The sequence below is a fragment of the Scophthalmus maximus genome, chromosome 12 (genome assembly GCF_022379125.1).
Source record: "Scophthalmus maximus strain ysfricsl-2021 chromosome 12, ASM2237912v1, whole genome shotgun sequence".
NCBI lineage: Eukaryota > Metazoa > Chordata > Actinopteri > Pleuronectiformes > Scophthalmidae > Scophthalmus > Scophthalmus maximus.
Window position 1 is genome coordinate 18,474,739 of NC_061526.1, and position 18,032 is coordinate 18,492,770.

Consider the following 18,032-nt stretch of genomic DNA (forward strand, 5'->3'; position numbering starts at 1 on the left):
CTAATTCACCTGCTCTCACTGAACAGGAAACATTTACTATAATGTCTAATATTATCAATCTAGAATTTTAAAAATATGGTAAAGTATTTGATCACAGCATTTGTAGAAACACAGTGTTGTGATTATAATAATTGTCCCATTATATGTGCGTAACTACTTCATTTAAGAGCCTGGCTATGTCAGCTACAGAGAATCTGCATTAAAGAGAATGTCCAGATGTGAAGAAGTGGGAAATAATAAATTCCAAACCAGCATCAGGCATCATTATTACTTAATATTACTGACATTCTCTACGTGGTTATGTAAAAATGTTTTGCTCATCATGTCTCACTACATGCTGTTCAGATTATATAGTGTAATTCATTGCTGAAGAGTGTTTTGCAGTGTCTAATTGTAACATGAGGGACAGTAAAGTGTACATCTGTCACGATGTTGAGCCAAATCAATTGCAGTCTAAAAACCATTTCCTCTCCCTGTACTTTAATGCAATAGAGGGATTTTTGGATTTGTACCCGCTTGATGCACTGCTGTAATCCATTATCAACAGGAGGAACTTCTAAGCGGAACATAAAGTAATAATAAATTAAATATACTTCTAAACCAGATGATCAATTTATTGTGTTGTATAGACGCACGCAGGTTTGGTTATTTGTGTTTCAGTGACGTCATATGGCGCTGGAGCCCGGGGAGCAAATGTGCAGTTCAGAACCATTTTTATGGTTGTTATTGATAAGAGGCTGAAATAGGGGATTTGTGGAGCCCATAACAGAGAGATTTCATGCAGTGTGTGTGTGTTTGTTTGTGTGTGTTTCACCAGTGGTGGTGGTCAGAAGGGTTACAGTTGGAGAGGAGGTTTGTAAGATATAGTTTGGTAACAATTATGTGTCTTAAACACTGTGAGCAGAAATAGTACAAACCATTAGGAACTGTTTGACCTTATTCATAAGCCTTCTGACGGACTCAGACTTGTATCTTCATTCTCCATCTGTATTCTTGAGGGTTTTTCTGGCTGTAATGTTTCTCTCCCTCTATCCCTGCTGCCACCAGCGACACAAATGTTTACCGAGAGGGAGCAGACGGATGATGGACTAATATCGGTAATTGCTCCCATCTGCTCACATGCAGTTGTCAATATCTAAGTCCACTGCTGAAATTAGACCCGTCAACCTGTGTCCAAGCTGCGCTCCCATCGTCAATCCATCCATCCTGTAAGTCAGCCAGTTATCTCCATGATGGGAGCCTCATGAGAAACATCTCTAAAATAAGAAAAATCACAGACAATAAACTGATGATTAAACAACAGTTGTTGGTGCGGACAGAGAGCGTCGAGAGATCATAGGATTATTTAAGTGATTTTTGGCAGTATTTCATTATAAAACATTTTAAATTCAGTTTTTGATACAATAAGTTTTTGATACAATAATTACACAGCAACAACTGTCACACAGTTACGAAGTCATTAGAAAAAATCTGAAAAATAAAAAGGAGAGAAAAATACACTTTATGTTCCAAAGGCAGTGAACACGAGACAGGCTGGCTCCATTAGCCAACCCAAACCAATACTAGGCCTGAAGTGTTTTATACTCCCAAGATAACTGAGCTATATGTGTGCAGTCATTGTAAATGATGGACATTGAAATGTTTCCATACATCATGGTGTGCCATAATGTGTAGACTTAGAGTTCTTCAACATTTATCTCTTCCTGGACATGTTATCCAACATGTTTTCTCTTTGTAAGAGAAGTTTGACACACAGCATCTGATTGTTTGATATAAATCTTTCGAATTGCTCTGTTGACAGTCAATCTAATAGTTTCTAGTCTTGAAGATAAGTCTTTTAAGCTGAGGTGGCCAAGGGACAAATATGGGTTCAAATCTCTTGAGTAGCAGGTTCATCCTTATCGATTGTCCTGTCCCCTAACCCCACATGCCCTCCAACACTGACTCGACAGCAAAACTGTCTCATCAGCATCAACCTCTTCTCCTCGCCTGTCCGTCACTTTAGCTCCATGTGGACAAACCTTCTAATGTGTTTTTTTTCCTCACGTCAGGGTGTGTGGCTGCGATGGCAGGGTGGGGGGTTGTTGAGGTGAAAGGGCTGCAGTGATCATGGGAGTGTGGAAAACCACCCATGGTGTGAAGCAATCACAACTGGCTTTCTATAACCATGCTTCCTTTGCCAAGTCCATCCAACCTCACTCCACCAATCATCCCACAGCGTTGCCTCTCTCCTCCCTCCCATTATTCCCAGCTCACTAGTCAAGAAATTAGGGTGACACTTGGCAGCCCTCACTCCTCTCTCCACCTTCCCTCTTTCTATATCTCACCCATTACTCCCAGTTCACTGGTCAGTATATGGGGGGTGACTCAAGGCCAATTCAATCTCCGCTCCCCCCTCAGCCACTCAACCTGCCGCCTCCTTTCTATGGGCAGTCATTGTGTTTTCTGTACTCTACACCTCCCCTCACCTCCTTCCCTACACAGAACTTCCCATTTCCTCATCTGTCACCACTGTTTTCCATTTTGTTGCCTTTTTATTTTAGCTATTTTAGGACACATCCAGTGTCTGTATCCATAGCTACAGTTCAATGAAGTACAAAAAAATAAGCTACAGCAAGGGGATCTTTGGATGGAGTTCCTCTTAAGTGAACTTTGATCAACCTGGTCAAGTTTGTATGCAATACCAACACCCATTTAACGGTAGAAATGGAAGGTGAAACTTATAAGAACAATGACCTTGGTTCAGTAGGTCGAGTTTAACCGACTCAGGGAGAATCTTTGGCAAAGGGGAACCAGACAATTTGCTTTCAAGTGTTAGCAGGGTTGGACGTTTTTGTACGCAATACCAAGACTAACTCAACAGAGGTAGAAAGGGAAGACAACGACAGAAATTGCTGTGGCTGGTGTGACACAGTGGACAATAACACTTACTTTGGTTCAGTAGGTTGGGTTCAACACCGACTTAGGGAGAATCTGTGGCCAAGGGGAACCAGACAATGTGCTTTTAAGTCTTTGGAAGATTTTGTAAGCAATACCCACCTTCCCCCAATAGAGGTAGAAAGGGAAGACGACGAATGACATTGCTGTTGCTGGTGTGGCACAGCGGGCAACAACACTGACTTTGGATCAGTAGTTTGTGGGTTCTAGACTGACTCGGGGAGATGTAAGCATCCAGTGTCTATATTCACGGTTACAGGTTAATGGAAAATAACATGCTACGGCAGGGGGGAGCCAGTTAATCCAGTATTGAAGTTTGACAGATTTTAGTACGCAATGCCAACCTTCCCCCAATAGAGGTAGAAAGGGAAGACGACGATCAGAATTGCTGTGGCTGGTGTGGTACAGTGGACAAGTACGCCGACTTTGGATCGGTGCTTCGGGGGTTCAAGACCGACTAACGGAGGTGTTGCATATGGCACAGAGAAGAGTACTGACCTTAGCTCAGCAGTGTCGAGGGTTTAAATCCGATTCAGGGATATATAAGCATCCAGTGTCTGTATTCACAGCTGAAGGTGTCTACAAGGTGGCTCAGTGGACAAGAACACTGACTTTGGTTCAGTAGTTTGAGGGTTCAAGTCCAACTCATGGAGAATCTGTGGTAAAGGAGAGCTTTCAGGTCTTTGGACGATTTTGTATGCAATACCCACATTCACCCGACAGAGGTAGAAAGGGAAGATGACAAACATCATTGTTTGACTGGTGTGGCACGGTGGACAAGAACACTGACTTTGGATCAGTAGGTTTGAGGGTTCAAGACCGACTCGCGCAGGAGTGGTAAGACCGATTAATGGAGGGTTTGCACACGGCACGGTGGGAAAGAGCCCTGACTTTGGCTCAGTAGGTTCGAGGGTTAAAATCTGACTCAAGGATATATATATGTCTGTATTCACAGCTGAGGTTTGGGGGAACTATCATTATCCCTGTAAATTAATATGTTCCAGTATCTGTAAGTAAATAATTGAATTGGAAGTCAAAGTACCTCCTAGAAGATACCTTGGATGATAACCCCAGACAGTTGATAAGAAAACTGTTTTAAAAGACAGTTGTTAAGAAAGGTCTAATCAACTGTCTTAAGACAGTTTTACCTAACAACTGTCTTAATTAAAAGACTGTCTTATAAAGACAGTTGATAATAATACTATATATATATCATTATATATATAAACTTTCTTAAGACAGTTGATAGATGTTTTCTTGGTAATAATAATAATACCATAACCATATAGAATAGTAATTATTAAATATACACTACTATGTATAGTATTATATCAACTGTCTATAATATATAGTCTCTATATATTAAAAAAGAAGAACCAACCATGTTCAGGGTTCTGTTCATCTGTCCCTGGACTAACCTGTGCATCCCAGCGCTGGATTACCAACTAGAGACTGTCAGGGGCGTTGAGACTTTCTCTTATCTGGGGTTCTTCATCTTTAAGGTATAGTTCTAGGAGGTACTTAGACTTCCAATTCAATTACATATTACATATTAACAGGGATAATGATGATTCCCCCCCTCCTACCTAAAGTCCTGGCTCCCCCTTGCCGTAGCATGTTATACCCCATCGACCTTTAGCTGTCAATACAGACACTGGATGCTTATATCTCCCTGAATCGGATTTGAACCCTCGAACCTACTGAGCCAAGGTCAGTATTCCTCTCTGTGCCGTATGCAACACCTCCGTTAGTCGGTCTTACCACTCCTCCGCAAGTCGGTCTTGAACCCCCGAAGCACTGATCCACAGTCAGCGTTCTTGTCCAATGTGCCACACCAGCCACAGCAACTACTGTCGTTGTCTTCTGTTTCCTCTGTTGAGTGTTGGCATTGCATAAAAAATGGTTCAACCATCCGTAAGACTTGCTGCAGATTCTCCCTGAGGTGGTTCTTGAACCCCCCCACCTCTATGCACCTACAACAGCGTTCTTGTCCACTGTGCCACACCAGCCACAGCAATTCTGATCGTCGTCTTCCCTTTCTACCTCTATTGGGGGAAGGTTGGTATTAATCAGTCAAACTTCTTAAAACTTGATAATGGATAAACTGGCTCCCCCTTGCCATAGCATGTTATTTTCTATCAACCTGTAGCCGTGAATGTAGACACTGGACGCTTACATTCTCCCTGAGTCAGTCTAGAACCCACAAACTACTGATCCAAAGTCAGTGTTGTTGCCCGCTGTGCCACACCAGCAACAGCGATGTCATTCGTCGTCTTCCCTTTCTACCTCTATTGGGGGAAGGTTGGTATTGTGTACAAAATCGTCCAAAGACTTGAAAGCAAGCTTTTTTTGGCTCCCTTTTCCCACACATTCTCCCTGAGTCGCTCTTGAACCCTCAAACTACTGAATCAAAGTCAGTGTTCTTGTCCACTGTGCCACACCAGCCACAGCAATTTCATTCGTCGTCTTCCCTTTCTACCTCTATTGAATGAATGCTGGTATTACATATAAAATTGTTCAACAATCGTAAGACTTGCTGTAGATTCTCCCTGAGGTTTTTCTTGAACCCTCAACCTCCTGAACCAAGGTCAGTGTTCTTGTCCACTGAGCCACACCGGACACAGCAACACAGGTCGTCACCTTTCATTTTGAGCTAAATTGCCCGGCCAGGCGAGGCAAACATACTCATTCATTTATTACTAACTACCATGTTATATGGAATTGAATTGTTGGGAAAGTTGGGCACATGTTTGATAATTCACAATCTATATGATTTACATTCAGAAACATGAAACATTTTAACCAACTCATGCCGGAAACAGATTTACCTACAGTAACATTAAACCTGGCTCCATATATGGCATACTATCGGCTGCTTCTGATGCTCCACCCGGTCTCCAAGTGATTTGTGTGCCCAGCTTTTAAACTGTATTCCCAGCCACAGAGGATGTTTGTTTTTGTCCCACCCAATATGTAATGGCTTTGTCATTGGGTATGGAAACTCCTTTGTAAGCCAAAACCAACCACGTTGACGATGACGGTCTTGACTGAATTGGATGCCAAGCTTCTGTCCCTGTTCTGAGAGAAGCAGGCGAACAGAATGATTGTCAGATGCTAATTTACATTTCATTTTGAGAATTACTCTTTGAGCAAAATCTGACTACTCAGTGTGTGCACTTGGGAAGTGCACAGATTTATTCCAAACCATGCTTTCTTCATAATCCCCAATGGTCCTGAGGAAAATCAGGCCATAGGCTTTGAATAAATTGGATAAAACCATAATTTGAATAATGTGGATACTTAGTGTAAAATGATTTGAGACATTATACATCTTTCTAAAAATCACAGAGGGTTTTCTCTTCATGGGAGACAACTTGTCCTGCTTACTATACTGTATACAGTGCAGTTATTCTGTATCCTGACATACATTCAGTTGACTGCACAGAATTATTAGAAATTAGAGTACAATGGAATTGGTTCTTTGTGTATCTTTTCTTTGTTGCTTTGTCTGACACCAGAGAGTGGGAGACCTGAGATGGCCTCAGCATCCCTGAACACCCAGAGTGGCTGACGTAGCACCTGTCACTATGGAGAGAAAGATTAGAGACATTCAGTGAGACGCAATGTAGACTTGTGCAAGCATACGTAGAAGCATTGCAAGAATTCAGAGCTTCTATGAAGTTTTGTACAACACAGTTTCTAAGTAGTGTGTGGCATAGACTGTATATAGGAGTTGACTGCAACATCTCCAGGTCCTGTGTGTTGGTTTCAGCAGGTCATGTTTTCATTGTTTAATTGTCTTTCAGCAGGATTACTGTAGAACTACTGAACCGATTTCGAATACATTTCGTGGAGGCTCCGGATAAACGGGCTGATCCAGGAGTTTTTACTTCCACTTTAACATGGCGAGATAGAGTGTAAGCCTTGGCGGAGGTATGTGCTCTCTGAGAACCCCTTTTCAAGTTTCTGATTGGATTTTGGTGACTTAAGCAGACTGTTGGCAAAACTCCACACATAGTTATCCTGTAAGGAGATTGGAGGTTGGCGTGAATCTTTACATATTTATCATCATGTGTGCATCATGCAGGAGGCGGCTGTATTTTCCAGTGGAGTTTGTGTCAAAGTCTCTGTCGAAGCTATTGTACATTTAGATTGAGACCATTGTATTTCCTAATGCAGTATCTTTTTTCAATTTTAATTAAAATGTAAATGGACACAGAGCAAAACAACCATGAAATGCTTGGTTTCTTAATAAAGTTTATTCTATATTACAAATAGTATTTTGTTCTTGACTGCAAAATAGGAATGCATCATATTTACATACACAGGTATACAATTAATTATAACAAAGTTAGAGAAGCTCGCCTTATATCACCCAGGTTTCGTTTTTCTCTCTCGATAAGATACTCTTTATCTTTCAAATATGGTCTAGTAAAAGTCTTTTCTAGCATGTTTCTGTAACACCTGCTTTAACACTGAACTAGGAGGACATTTCTAGTTCCTACAAAAACGTTTGAAGGTGGAAACTTTATCTGTGCTCTTGGCAACACAAAGGTTGCTACCAGCAGCCAACCTTTTGTTGCAGAGGGAGGGATGGGGCAGGAGAAATGAAAGACAGGATGTTGCACTGGGTGGCAGATTCACGATGACAGTCCAGGACTCTCGCCTCGTGTTCTTTTTTCAACACAAGGCTTTTAGGGGAAACTTTGGGTATCTAGACACAGTATACATTGGCTACATGAATAGAAGAGTTTTTTTGTTTTTTTTAATTGTCATCTCTAATGTCAGTCTTGCTTGTTGTTGTATCAGTCCTTATTCCCTTCGTTTTCCAATAACAGTTACAATTTGATATGTTTACTACACAACGTGTCCAGCAAACACCTGAATGTACCCCTCCGAGTTGAGACAACAGACATCAGTCATACTGTATAGCTGCAGATGGTAGGTCATGGACAATGAGTTGGATATACTACATACATTTGACAAATAGGCTAAAAAAAACTGTCACTTGCCAAACTCAAGTCTTTTACACAAGTCTACAATCAAGCCTGGCTTGTAAGAAAGTTGAACTGTGTTTTTTTTTGTTAAATGGAATAATTACGTTTGTATTTTGTGACATGTTGGAAAAGTGATGCAGTCTTTTGTTGCTTTTTGTGAAATTGACCTTTGTCGAACATCAGGATTTCATCACTAAAAATGTTTACTTTCTATTCTAGACCCAACTGATGAAGGGAAAAAGAATAAAGCAGTTATCGTGATGAATTGATCCAATGCAAGAAACAACTCTTAAAGCAACAAGGGATAGCAGCAAAGAAAGAGCAAGACTCAGCTTGCATCTTCTACCACAGGAGACACAGCTGTAGCACAAAACTGAAGGACTGCAATGGAAGACATTAAAGGTAAAGTGATAAGAAAGATGGCCGTACTGTAGAAGTTACACATAGGGTTAGTGTTGTCTTGTGAGATCCAATGAACGGTTGGTGTGTAAATTACTTTTCTGTCCCTAGTAGTAGTAGAAGCATATAAATATCTTTGAGCAAGGCAGTTCCATTTCATACCATCCAAATAGGTCAACATGCAAGGGTATATAATATTTCTAATAGCATCTAACACTTCACAGAAACTATGAGCATGAGGTTCTGCAGTAGGGGGTTGAACTGGATAAAGGTTCCACCTTAAACGAAAGTTATAGTTTTTATTACATGAACAATCCACTTTTTCCATCTCGATTCTTCCAAGCAAAAGAAAGATAAAAGAACACATCCACATCATCATTGCAAGGCTTAATTTTCTTATTTTTCTTTTTTTTTTATAAGTTTCTTAAATTGTTTATGTTTTACATGCGCTTAAAAAGCCAATAAAGGACCCAAGGTGGACCTAGGGCGGTCTTCACACATTCACATCACCACATGGGGTACGTTGTCAAGGCAAAAGAAAGGGCAGAGGTCAAAAGGTAAGGAGGGCGCCTCCGTCATCTCTCTTTCTATCGCTCTCTCCCACAGTGGGGGTTCACATCCAACAAGTCTTACCAACTTCAATGTCTATCATTTTCTGTTTATCCTGCCGCGATGCTCACTTTTTGTTCTGTTCCTGCTCTGCTTTATCAGATTTTTTTTTCTTTTTTTGAGGCTTGGAGAAGGCCGCCCCCTGCCGCCACTGAGGACAACTACACTAATACAGACAAGAGCGCCTCATCAGTTACATACTGAAGAGTTGGGGTTTTGCCGTATGCAACTAGCTACCATCTCCAACGCTTGTGCAAAACAGAAAAGGGAACTGTTGAGTCGGGAGCCGGACACAAAGGTGAGCGGTGTGCCGAGAGCTGGAGAGACCCGGGACGATGGAAAGAGAAAGGAGGATCAGATCACCTCACCCACAGAGCCTCTCACCTCGACACACTGAGGTCAGAAAAATCACACGGGTTTCTTTAAACTCCAGTCACAATATTTTTTTTGTCCTAGAAGTGGTCGTCTTTTACATTGTCCTTTTTTTTCGTCAGTTCCTCAGTGGCACTTTACAAATACAGCGACCGTTTTGAAAATTTCAAGCTCCTTTGGTTTTTGGCTGACTGATGAAATCCAGCTTGTTTGAGTTCTCCACACAAAAGTCTTTAATAAGAACATCCTGGGAAAGAAGTGCTACTCTCTCAGCAGAGCCCCTTTAGGTAGCAGTCAGCCGTCTCTGACTTCACTGTACTGAACCATTCTTCTTCTTTTTAATGATCAAGCAGTTTCTTGCCCAGCACACGTCAGTCAGCTCTTCTCTTTACCTCCTCAATGGTTGGCGTAGATATCTGGGCAGCTGCTGATTGTGTGTGTATCTGTGCGCGTGTGTGTGTGCTTTTGATAGACCGTCGCAGTTGCGACACAAAATTTGGAGGTGGCACGAGCCACGGACTGCTCCTGGTGTTGGGATGAGCAGTCAAAACACTGTCTTCCAGAGGTGGTTGTGTGCTTCTTTCAGAGGATCCAACTTGGGTCAGGGCCTCTAGGGTTTTGTCTAATAGGTCAATTTTTGCTGTAGCCACATAAGCCAGATGGAAGCAGAAATCATGAGCATTTTCTTTCAAGTAAATGTATGCTGACAGGGAAAAATGTGCGAATGTTGCAAAGGGGTACAGGTTGGAGATGCTCTGGTTTGTAAAGTTTTTGTGTCAATAAAGGAACAGTTCAGAGAAGCACTAATCCTTCCCCACCCCCATCAGTCTTACTCTTAAATACATCTCCAGCTACATTGTAAGAACACAAGAACATTCTAGGTTTGCCTGGACTTGCCCCAAATTTCACAGATATGTATGCTTTGTTTGTAGGTACAGTGTAAACTTGGCAAACCACCCTTGCATTAATTTTCTTCAGAGGTGTTCATTTGGCTTGCAGTCATCATTTTTGATGTTTCCTCTTGATTCTGTATATTGAATATAGAACTACAATAAACTGGACTCTACAGATGGTTTTGTTTTTACTGTCCTATTTTGAAAAAAAGTTCTCAACAAAATGGACCAGCAGTGTGGTTTCTGAAGAATTACCTATCAGTGTAAATTCTTAAAGGCAACATAAAAATGTTTTTCCCCGTATTTCTTCCAGCAGGGGGACTGAAGTTTGCCAATATGGCCAGCTTTCAAGAAATCCCCCCTTGGCGCTCTCCCTGTGGTGAAGCTGAGGGGTCCCCCGCATTGCACTGTGGGAGATGCCAACCTCAGCCCCGGACCACCCTTCAGATGTATTCAGGTAAACTAGTCTATGCAGCAGAGTGGATGAGGAAATCAAAATATTTCTTGGGGAAGAGGAAGCAGAAAAAAGGTTGAGGAAGAAGTCATCTTTAAAAGGCGGAGGGAGGAAGTCACATGATGAAAAGATGGGGACAGGTCTTCGCTCAGGCACGGCTCGGTTTCTGATGGGGTCTCTTCCCAGTGCGCCCTGGGAAGTGCGGTCCTCAGCTCTCCAGACTCATGAAGGCCACCACCTGCTCCAGCTTGAAAGCCAACCTCTGTTTCCTGGCTGCATCATCCTGCTCCAGCGAACACACAATCTGCCAACAGGACAGTGAGGTAAACACACAGAATAACAAAACCTCAGTTAAACTTACTAATCAATACGGCAATACGATGTCCCAATGTGTTCTGTATTTGCTTACTTAACTCTAGTGGGAATAAAAGAAAAATACGACAGAAACACAATCTATACCTTCAAGATAGTACCTTCCTCCTTTTGCATTACATTAATTTTCCTGGCAGGGTATTGAACCCCCCGTCACTGCACCAAAGTCAGTGGTGTAACCCACTAAGCTGCCTAATAATTTCATATGTGAGCACTGGGAATTGAACCTCTGCCGCCCGCGCTCTGGACAACATTACTAACTATTACAACAACGTGTTATCCTCCTTGTGGAGGAGTGCAGCTTTAGGCTACATCCACATTACTTTGTTTTCGTTTTAAAACGCAATGTGGCTGCTGTACCTCACAGAGGAGCAAGCTTACAGCAGATGTGTATTGCCACTGGAAATTGTCATCTGACGTTCTGGCCACCATAATCCAAATGAGAAAAAAAGGTGGATGAAGATATTGATACAATCACCTAGGTAACCCTCCGTAATAACTTACCAGCAGCAGCTAGTATTGTGTGGATTTGTTTTCCAAACATGTTAAACTCTGACCTCTGCCTGCCGTCACAAAAACTGGCACAAGCAGCCAGGCACAGAACGCACAATGGAGGAAAAGCTGATATTGTGTGTGCCTTAAGTTTAGGTCGGTACAGAGACCTTGGTATCTCAGGTGTGTTTTAACAGGCAGGTAGCTTGTTGTAGGTCGTGAAAATGTGTAAACATAGCTTAGATTCATGTACTACTTTTGTGTACTAAAACTTCAGTCACAGTGTAACATACCTCCTCAGTGTATTTGCCAACGTAGGAGTAAATCTCACTGAGAGAGCTCATGGTGTTGAACTCATTCATGTGCATCCGTGACTGTTCTGCCAAGTAGGCATTCATGTCCTGGTCGCTGATCGCTTGCATCTTACTAATGTCGGAGTAGTACCTGTTAAAAGAGAACAAAACAAAAGCATCAACACTTGTTTACTGCCGAGAGACGAACAGAAAGAGAAACCCAGTGCTGTTCCTTGAATATATTTAACTAATGCATGTTGCACAGAGGCAACAAGTGTGTTGCATAGGCACTGAAATGGAGTCGTGATACACACCAACAGGCCCAAGGTTTCATCTTTGAACACAACACACACACACACACACACACACACACACACACACACACACACACACACACACACTGCATTGAGGTAAAGGCAATCAGTCACTGTCAGCAGCAGCTGTGTTGCCGCTATCAACTATGTTAATTAAAGCTGCTTATTTACATATTAACTTCGTGGAGCCGCTAGAGGACAGGTCTGGTGTTTGGCTGGGTAACTCTGGTGTGAGAGGCGGAGACACTATTTGCCAGGAAACGAGTCTTCAGAGCAAAGGAAAAGGCAGGTGGGTGTTGCTCATAGCTTTTGCACAGAGGTCACACACACACACACACACACACACACACACACACTCACACACACACACACACACACACACACACACACACACACACACACACACACACACACACACACACACACACCTGTTCAGTGCTGGAGGGCAGTTGTAGAGAGCTCGGCACAGGGATTGTTAGTGTAGAGACCAGGTGTGCTTGTCTTAGGAAAAAGGATTTTATAAACAAAGAGTCGCGAGGTTGTAGTGTAGATGTAGTTAACCTACGACTTGCTGCACTTGCTTTTGAATTGTTTGTATTGTGTATATATATCAGTAACAGTTATTTATAAGCCAATTATTTCAGACATGGGTTAGTTTTTTAATCACTACAGCTGTAGCTTTTCAGCCTTCCAATCTATTTTCTATTTCTGCATCCACGTTGTGGCAAGAACAGGTTTGAGCTCTTTGGAATTAATTGGTAAGAAAATGTGTTCTGATCTCCATCTAAGTCACGAATAAAGAGTGCTGGTGGAAAATGAGAGTGTGAACCCTTAGATAAAGTGACTGGTCAAACCTCCAACAAGCACTTTTCTCTCGCTGCAGTTCAGGAAGATTTTCCGAGCGTTCTTCCTGCAGAGCTGCTTCAGATCAGACATATTCTTTGGATGTCTGGTGTGAAGGGCTCTCTGAACTCATTCCACAGCATCTCTCCTGAGTTAAGGTCCGGACTCTGGACTGACCACTGCCAATGGTGGATTTTCTTTCTGAAGTCACTCTGTGGTAAATTTACTCTGATGTTCAGGGTCTTTGTCCTGTAAGATAGGTCGATAAACTTTCCCGTGACGATGGCGAGTTGTCCGGACCCAGAAACAGAGGAGGGGTTCTCACACTTTTCAAACCTGCACTGTGAATGTCCGATGTATTCAATATGGAAGAGAACAATTCAATGTTTAATTTTTTATTAATTTCAACTTCGATGAGCAACCGACCATATTTAATTGTTTCATGCCACTGTACATTGTGGACAAAGGTTTTTTGGACTAGACATTAATCAATTTGCACTTCTATGGAAGAGGGTCACCTCTTTTTTGAAGAATTAGTTATTAACTAATGCTAATAAATATAATAAATGCTTTTACAATTTCTGTCCTTCATTCGGCATTTTAAATCTTCCTGAACTATGTTCATGTACACATAAAAATGTCAGCTGAAAATTCTGCTTATGCTGCACTGTACAATAGAAGTTGCAGTATTCTGTCCTCACAAATCATTTTTTCTGCTTACACTATCTAAATGTGTCCATGCATGAATCAGCAGAGGACCCTCACAATGTCCTCATGCTTATTTGTCTTTATGAGACCACATACAGACAAACAGGACTAATGAGTGCAGTCCTGAGCCTGAAGCTCCTCATTTGATTCGACCCATTCAAGCGGCACACACACACACATTCTCATCCCGAGGCTCGCCTTGTGATGAAGCGGCTACAGACACGTAAATACTCTGAACCAATTCACAGAAGCCCATCTTTTATTCAGGACAGGGGAGACTCGCCTCCCCTGATGACAAATAAATTTAATAAAACTCTCATTTTACAAATTACCAGCTTCTGCTCCCTGCTACTCTCTCTCTTTTCCCCGACACACACTTCTGCATCCTCCCAACACACACTCCTCTGTTCTGTAGATCTCGTACCCTGGGCCCTCTCATCTATTCCTACTGTGTTGTAATTTGGATGTGTTTAATGGCCCATAGATCACAGTGCTACAGTTGAGTGTGTTTTGAATGAAACATGGCTAATGCAGGTCCCCCGCCCCCATCCTCTCATCATCCATCCCATGTTTGATGTGTCCACATGTGTATCCACAGCTTACCTCTCCACCCAGCTCTTGTAGCTGGGGATGTCCTTGGCATAAAGCAGCTTGTTGGAGGGCGAGTCCTTCCCAAGGCGGTGTTCTGAGGTGGAGCAGGAGTCCATGAAGGTCTGTGCCACCACAGACAAACAGGCGTCTGTGATGCTGCTCTTGTGGATGTCAAACACAAACTGGGGGTTCTTGATCACATTCACCCAGAAACGCAGAGGTAGGCTGTTGAGGGGTGGAAGAAGAGAACGTCGTTGTGATTAAGTTTTGTCCTTCTACTTTTCAATTAGTATCAAATTATGGTAACCGATTGCATATGCACATTATGAAACATTATGCTGCATATGCAGCATAATGTTTCATATTCCTTAATTAAGAAAAAAAGTATTACAACCTGTAAACAAAATTAGCTTGGGCATTTCCATGCATATTAATGTGTTGGGCCTCTTCATTAAAACAACTTTTGCATTAATCGTTCCAGTTCCCTCTCAGTGACAGAATGCTTCAAGTAGCCATGCAAACGGAGATAAAAGTGTGAAGTAAAACAACAGTCAGTGTCCGGTTGAACTACTCTGAGATAAAGTCCCTAAATGCCATTGTTATATTCGCTGCAGGCGGCCAGGCAATAGACACGAACATGTAATGTGCCAGAAGGGGGACGAGGATGCATTCACTTTGCAAAGCTAGTACACAGGCCCTGCTGCTGCCGCTGTGCTCTATTTGATGTGTGTGCTCAATTCAATAACGCCTTTATCTTTAAAACCAGGTGGTGGCTCGCTCGCATTTTTTCCAGCAGTGTCCAGGGGTCCTCACTGGGGCTGCAAAGTGACACAGTTCATATTGCCTTGTTTGCGCAACTGGGTCTATTTTGTGCCTGTCCAGATTTAATAAAAATAACAAAATACAAAATACAAGGCTGTTCGTTTGCTGCGCTTGTTTCTACCTAAATGAATATATAGGTCCAGCTTTATATGTGTGTTGCAGTGGAAGGGCTCAGGTGGTATTAAGAAACAGCCGAGTGTTACTTTCTCTTTCTACTCTCTATATCTTTACTATTCTCTGGGCTATGTGGTTTGAGCTGACATCGCAAAAATCAAACAGAAAAACTATGAGCCTGTGTACAGGTTTCTCTGTGTGGCACAATATCAAAGGATAGGAGGGGAGAGAGAAAACAATAAGAACTGAAATGCAATCACCTCAATACCACAGGTGCTCCCATACCATCCCACTAAGCCATTCACATGCACAATCTGACAAAAGAGGATTTGGACTCGGAGGAAGAAAAAAAAACTTTTCATTATGACTTAAAAATTAATCTACGCAAAGAATCTAGTGAGATTAGATGCAGGGATCAAAGGGATATTAACACCACTGCTGTGCTGCCTTGATTGTTGACAATCTGCCCCAGCTGCCCTGTGCTTTGAGGTGTGTGTGTGTGTGTGTGTGTGTGTGTGTGTGTGGTGTCGAAGAAGCAGTAGGTGGCAAAATGATGAGGTTCCCTTGCATCATTTTTGTTCAAAATAACGACCGTTATAACCTCTGCATATAATTCTCTTTCTGCAGTTAACTCACACTGTGTAGTTGTGGGATTCTGAGGGATGGCCACGATCAGTCCTCTTGGCCAGGGATTAGGTTAAATATCAGCTGCCAAGATCAAGGGCATCTCTTATCCAAGAGGAATTACACCAGCAGAGGCAAAAAGAGCCTTTGTATTCAAAGACTATTTCTGTCTCTCAATGAAGGACTACAAAGTGCAGCCAATTCAGGCTGATGAGAGAAGAATGTGATATAGTAAAAATGTTTTGTTTTTTTAACCAACTAGTACAAGTTTGTACAGGGGATTAATTGACTTTATTAAATATTGTTTGGCTCACAGTATTTCAAAGGAGTGAGTTATAATTAGAACTATAGCTGGTTTAAAATGAACTCATTACTGACCACTATTGACACAACATTCTAATTTAAATAAGCAAGATAACCACACTACTGTGAGCTCTACTTACTGCACCTAGTTTTAAATATTTTGACAGGCACTATGTAACAAATGAAAACAACAAATGTACATCCACAGCTACGTCTCCCTGCAGTCCCTCAGCAGCATGTCTGACCGCCACTTGCAGTTTGCACTGTTTGACACTTGTGCCCCCCACACACAGTCAGTCAACCTCTGAATCTGCAGTTGAGGGATGTTGTGCCATTTCTCCAGAAGTGGCTGATGAAGTTGTTTGCCACTGGTGGGCAAAGGGTCACAGATGTTGTGATGCACACGTGGCATTGCAGCACAGACAGGGATCTGACCAAGCCTGACCCTTTTCCAGCCAGTTAGAATTAACAGCTATATAAAGGTGATCAGGGCCCAGCAGGCAGAAAAGGCACAACCTTTTCATGTCAATGCCAAGTTGCAGGTCTCAACTGCACGCTGTCTGGACAAAGGGCTTAACATTAATGGAAAACTGTAGTATGGCAGCGGATAGTTAACTGTATGCAGAGGTGTGTATGTACGTGCCAGTTTTGCAGAAATGTAAATTGTAATTAAAGTGTTTGTTGCATCCCGACATGATGCAGTGCGCAAACACACACACACACACACACACACACACACACACACACACACACACACACACACCAAATACAGAAGAGTGAGACTAAGAAGAGATGCTAACACACTGTTGCCAATCCAAAAGACACCATCTGGAAGTGCCCGAGGAGCCAGTGAGTCATGCATGCACACACTTACTTTACACTCACACTCACACATACAAATTACAACTTTGCCACAAAATGCAGAGACAACCAGGTATTGTGTTAGTGCTGCTGCTGTCCCACGACTGCAGTGAACAATGACCTTGGATTGTAATGGGTCACAAATGAATTCCTGGGCTAGAATAAATCCTGTTTGCTATCGTTAAGTCTCTGTCTGCGTAGATGTTCACAATCAAAGGAAGTCTGAAATGTTACATTCACCTCTGACGGCAAACAAGATGTCAAAACAACTACATCCTATCATAGAAACATTATATACTTCCACACCGTAATCAGAAGAAACTGTCCCCAGTATAATTTCAGTGTGGTTTATTCAAATCAAGTAAACCTGGAACAGGATATGCCCTGAAGCAGGCCGAGGGATAATCAAACATCAGGGTGACATCAGGGGATACAGTGGAGCTCTGATGGTGGGGAAACCCTGAGGGGGATGTGGGGGTAGTAGTGGGGTGTAAAGGCTCTGGCTGGTGTGATGGGTTGAAGTTAATGGTGTGTATGATGATGATGGGCCCGGTAGCTTTAATGGGACAGGGGCTCAGCATGGGAGGGGCAATGGCATTAATACTCCCTGCCATTGGACAAAATTAAGGCTTTTGTTGCAGCCAGGATAACGCTCTTTGGAGACGATTAAAGGTTATCAGAAGGCTCACACGGTGAGAGGCGAAAAGACACAGGCATAGGCACATCCCATTCGGAGAGGTTATCTGTGGTGGCATCAGACCAAACTGTCGTGTGCAATCTAAGTGGCTTTTCGCGATGGTGTATTATGATAAATTGCTATTCATTCGCAGGCCTCTAGTGAGAGGCCAATCCATTAAAAGTCTAACGTAAGAGCGCGTTGCGCTCTCAGAAAACACTCAACACACACACTGCAAATGGCCCAAGAACTCAGACACATGAAAAGACAAAAATCCGGACCATGGCATAAAGTAAATAATATTTCTCTCCCTTCTTCACCCTCCCCCACCCTTTCCTCCTCTTTTTGTTTGCCCCCC

At 42.4% G+C, this 18,032-nt stretch overlaps 1 protein-coding gene and 1 long non-coding RNA gene across 6 annotated transcripts in view; one reads left to right on the plus strand and one right to left on the minus strand.

Moving 5' to 3' along the window:
• The window catches only part of LOC118292790, a 72,461-nt gene extending 58,155 nt beyond the window's left edge, over positions 1-14,306 (plus strand). For 2 of the 4 annotated variants that reach the window (XR_004787022.1, XR_004787011.1), the window contains exon 3: positions 8,154-10,387. This is a non-coding gene — a long non-coding RNA (uncharacterized LOC118292790). Of the gene's footprint in view, positions 1-8,153; positions 10,388-10,520; positions 10,665-10,847 lie in introns of those variants that run through there. The other 2 variants (XR_004787014.2, XR_004787016.2) reach the window with 2 other exon arrangements.
• Positions 8,618-18,032, minus strand: part of plxna4 (plexin A4) — a 202,164-nt gene continuing 192,749 nt past the window's right edge. For both annotated transcript variants that reach the window (XM_047336137.1, XM_035621547.2), the window contains exons 30-32: positions 14,287-14,499; positions 11,819-11,969; positions 8,618-10,965 (exon numbers count right to left, since the gene is read on the minus strand). In XM_047336137.1, the coding sequence (XP_047192093.1) occupies positions 10,870-10,965; positions 11,819-11,969; positions 14,287-14,499 (460 nt within the window). In that variant the 3' untranslated portion in view covers positions 8,618-10,869. The remainder of the gene's footprint in view (positions 10,966-11,818; positions 11,970-14,286; positions 14,500-18,032) is intronic.